The sequence below is a fragment of the Lycium ferocissimum genome, chromosome 4, assembly GCF_029784015.1.
Source record: "Lycium ferocissimum isolate CSIRO_LF1 chromosome 4, AGI_CSIRO_Lferr_CH_V1, whole genome shotgun sequence".
Classification (NCBI taxonomy): Eukaryota; Viridiplantae; Streptophyta; class Magnoliopsida; order Solanales; family Solanaceae; genus Lycium; species Lycium ferocissimum.
Genome location: NC_081345.1, coordinates 74,247,340 through 74,251,353, shown reverse-complemented (window position 1 = coordinate 74,251,353; position 4,014 = coordinate 74,247,340). Strand labels below are relative to the sequence as shown.

General features: G+C 36.3%; 1 protein-coding gene across 1 annotated transcript; it reads left to right on the top strand.

Annotated features, from left to right (window-relative positions):
• Positions 1–379: 379 nt before the first annotated feature.
• LOC132054936 (E3 ubiquitin-protein ligase ATL4-like) lies at positions 380–1,803 on the top strand. Its single transcript, XM_059446871.1, has one exon. The coding sequence runs from the start codon at positions 567–569 to the stop codon at positions 1,491–1,493; it is 927 nt and encodes a 308-aa protein (XP_059302854.1). The 5' UTR covers positions 380–566; the 3' UTR covers positions 1,494–1,803.
• Positions 1,804–4,014: the final 2,211 nt, after the last annotated feature.

The window sequence follows — 4,014 nt, the reverse complement described above, 5'->3', positions numbered from 1 at the left end:
TCTTCACATAGGTAAAGCCTTGTCTATATTATTTTATATCATATGGGTAGGGGCGGATTTAGAGGGTGTTGATCCGAACATATCAGTAAAAAATTACGGCGTATATATAGGGTAGATTTTTTGTGTTTCTGTACCTATATTAACTTTTGAATACTCTGAACAAATGCAAAAGATTAGCTCAAGCGGTCCAGGGTGTTCAAAATTGTCTTTAGCGTCCTAGGTTCATTCTCATCGAAAATATTATTTTTTATATTTAGCTTTTGTTTCCCCATATCAGAAGGTCGTCCAATTCTAATATTATCACCAGCACCACGTCTGTTCCATTACTACTATATTTAAGGTTGTTCTGTTATATCCCCTCCTCGTGCCCTTCACGTGATCATCTTTCAAAAGCCCCCCACATTAAACATAGAGACATAAACTCATGAACATGAACAACCATTCTCCTCTTTTACAAACTAACCTCATAAATACTCTCCTCATCTCCTCTCTCTACTGAAGACCTAAATAATTAATTACATCCATTTTTTCTTCTCTTTCTTTCTCTACCTTTCAATATCTAAATAATGTCGGCCTACTATACACAACCACCGCCAATGTATTTCACCTCCGTCAACGGTGGTACAATTCCCAGCACCGCCGTATATATTTCAAACGATAATTCCCCTTCTTCTTCTTCTTCTTCTTCTTCTTCTTCTTCTTCATCATCGTCGTCGATTATGATTGTTATCATCGTTGTTGCATCCGCCATTATACTTTCTGTTTCCATTTACCTCCTCCTTCGCCTACTCTCCCGAACTTACTCAACCACAAATGATGTCGTAGTATCACATCGATTTTCGGGTCAACTAGTTGAGTCATTGCCGCTATTCAGTTTCGGTTCAGTGACTGGTAATAATTTGGCTGGCATTGACTGTGCAGTTTGCCTCTCGAAATTCGAACCACATGATAAGCTACGTTTGCTTCCGCTTTGTTGTCATGCTTTTCATAGTGAATGTATCGACACGTGGCTTGTAACTAACCAGACTTGTCCTCTCTGCCGGTCTAATGTGAACCCTACCGATGCCGATATAGTCAGCAAAGTATTGGCAACAGACAGTCGTACTATTGGCACTCGTAGTAGCGGTAGTTTTAGAGTCGAAATGGGTAGTATAAGTAGGAGACGGGTCGGGTCAGATATCGAAGGGCGTAGATCGTATTCCATTGGTTCATTTGAATATGTTGTTGATGAAGAAGGACATGAGGTTTCTATAGGGTCTGTTCATCAGAGAGGTGTTTCTGAATGTAGCGGTGATGATGATATAACTACTGACGTGTCCGGTGGACGGAGTTGGTTAAGGGATTACGTTGACAGAATTGCGTCATTTCCGAGTTCCGGTAGGTTTAGTAGCCGGCGGAGTGACGTCATCGTTCCTATTGACGATGATAATTTGGAGGCTGGCCAGATTGGGGTGGAGATTAGTGAGTATTTTCGTTGGCTCTCAGGGGTATGATTTTAGCATGGAAGGGGCAAATTCGTCTTTTCGGACACTTTATACTCCTGTGGATAAACACTAAAAACAACAAATTTTGCTATATCTACTCTCTTTTTGTCAGTTTTTTGTGAGTGGGTTTAGCAAAAATTGGCTAAGGTCTGAGTATGTATACAGTTAAACCATTTTGTTCTATTCTTTTCTGATTTTATCTACGTAAATTTTTGTGTAGCGGTTTATTGAGTGGCCAAAAAAAGTTCTATTAATGAAGCATATTCATTTATTAGTGGTATTTTCGACGTTATCTGGTTGAGTTCCCTTTACTAGGCAAGAAAACTATTTGGGTAAATATGTGAATAGTAGCATTCAATTTTTGGACCGATTTGTGGGAATTATTCTTTTGTTTAATTCATTGGTCCAATATCCTAAATGTAAATTTGCACTGGATAGCTCAAGGACAAAAGTAAAGCGTGCAGTCACACAACCTCTACTGAATGTTGGAAAAAAAAGAACCTCTAATTAATGATTGTGGGGATTGAATGGACTAGTAATGGTTGAGTTGGTATATGATTGTACATGAGTAAAGTGTGCCTAGAAGAGGTGTCATTAATTTTCCTCTAAAATTGCATTAGCTTGTTCAGTTCATATTCATTCATCTTTTTAAGCTCCTAATGATACGATATCTTGTCTATGTGGTGCTGAAAACATGGATATGATTCAAGATGAGGTAATAATAAGTTTCTTATGTAAAGATGATTGGCTCAGTTAACCAAAACATAAAGAAAATCCTATATGGTACTTGTATCGATCAACTTCTATAAAGTTGCTATTTTTGTTGAGGATACGAATATGGTTTAGAATATAATGAAATTGTTAGGTTCTTTAGTTCTACTTCTCCCTGACGTACATAAATGCAGTCATCCATTTAACTTTTGCCTTTTCCCCTTTAGAGGAAATGATTTATTCGTGTAGGTTTTAGATTTTTAGAACTCCATGTCAAGAAGAAAACCAATGAATGCAGCTTAGTTTGACTTTACGTTCTCCTCTGTTCCATATTAGTTATAATGTTCGGGCGATGAAATTTTATTAAATTTAAATTCATAAGAAATTTGGATTATATTAAATTCAGGATATATTAGTCTAAATAAATATTATGAATTAATATAATTGAATAAATTAATTAGGTCCAATAAATATAGATATAATGGATTGTAATATTCATATTTGAAATCAAATACTACAATTGTTGCGATATTTTTCTGTCTTGATTATTATTTTCTCGATGGAATTTTATAGTCTACACGTGTTTCTCTTTTTGAAAGTCAATTTGACTTAATTTCGAAGCTAAATTAGGTTAGTGTATGCATGATAAAATATAGCTTGACACATGGCATGACGAGAAAGGAACCGTGGCATTTGAAGGCAAAACGCCGCTTAGTCGTTTAATTTGGTTAGAGACCTTGGTTAACCCTGGAGCAAACTTGCCAAGTCAATTGTTTCGGGTCTTTAATTGAAGATAAATGTTGTGTGACCGGTCCGGGTTCACAGCAGACATTACGATTTAGAATTAAACAACATTTATTGTCTATCATGGCTCATCATTAGGATTTAATCATAGCTCAAGTGCTGATGTATTGGTACTATAAAAGGAGCCTGAATGCCTCTAAAAAAAGATCGAATAACAGCAACTTACACACATCCATTCTATTCAATTTTTACAATTAAGTTTATTTTATCATTCTTTTGTCTTTGGGTTACCATTAACTCCGCAAGGCTAAAGCAAATAGCTGTTCCACCGGAGGAAAACCTATCAAAGGATTCTCTCACTACTAAAAAACTGCCAAAAATCGACGGATAGTGCGTCGGTTTAAAAAATCGACGGACAACCGACTTCCTACGTCGGTTTTTTACATTTCTAATTTTTTTAAATTATTTTAATTAGAAAACCGACGGACGACGTCGGTTTTTTTGGCAGAATTTTAAAAATATTTATCTGCCAAAAAAAATCGACGTCCCACATCAGTTTTATTAAAATAATAATAATAATAATAATTAATATAAAACCGACGTCGTACGTCGGTTTTATTTTTAAAAATATTTTAAATAATATGCAATTCAATTTGTTTTTTAAAAAAATAATAAACAATTTTTTTTTTAGGAAACCGACGGACAGGGTCGGTTTCTTTTTTTTTTTTTTTTTTTTTTTTTAAATTTTTGGGTCAAATCTGGTCAAACGTGCGGGAAAAACTGACGGACAGGGTCGGTTTTGTCCGTCGATTTTTCTTTAAAATGGTAGCAGACGGGTTTTAGACCCATTTCTTCTTCTCTTCCAAATTAAAACCCCCATTCCCCCCAAACCCTACCCGCCGTCCCCTCCCCTCCGCCTAGCCCATCCACCCATTTCCCCACCGCCCAACGCCGCCGCCTGCGCAGGCCGTCCCCACCAACCCCAGACCCGTTTTGAAGTTAATTAATTGCGGTTAGTTTGTCTTAAATTAGGGCTTTTAAAATTCTTTCAATTTTAGTTTTATTTGTAGATTTT

What these genes read in the sequence shown, in the direction of transcription:
- LOC132054936 (XM_059446871.1), top strand. Translation starts at nt 567, where the DNA reads ATGTCGGCCTACTATACACAACCACCGCCAATGTATTTCACCTCCGTC.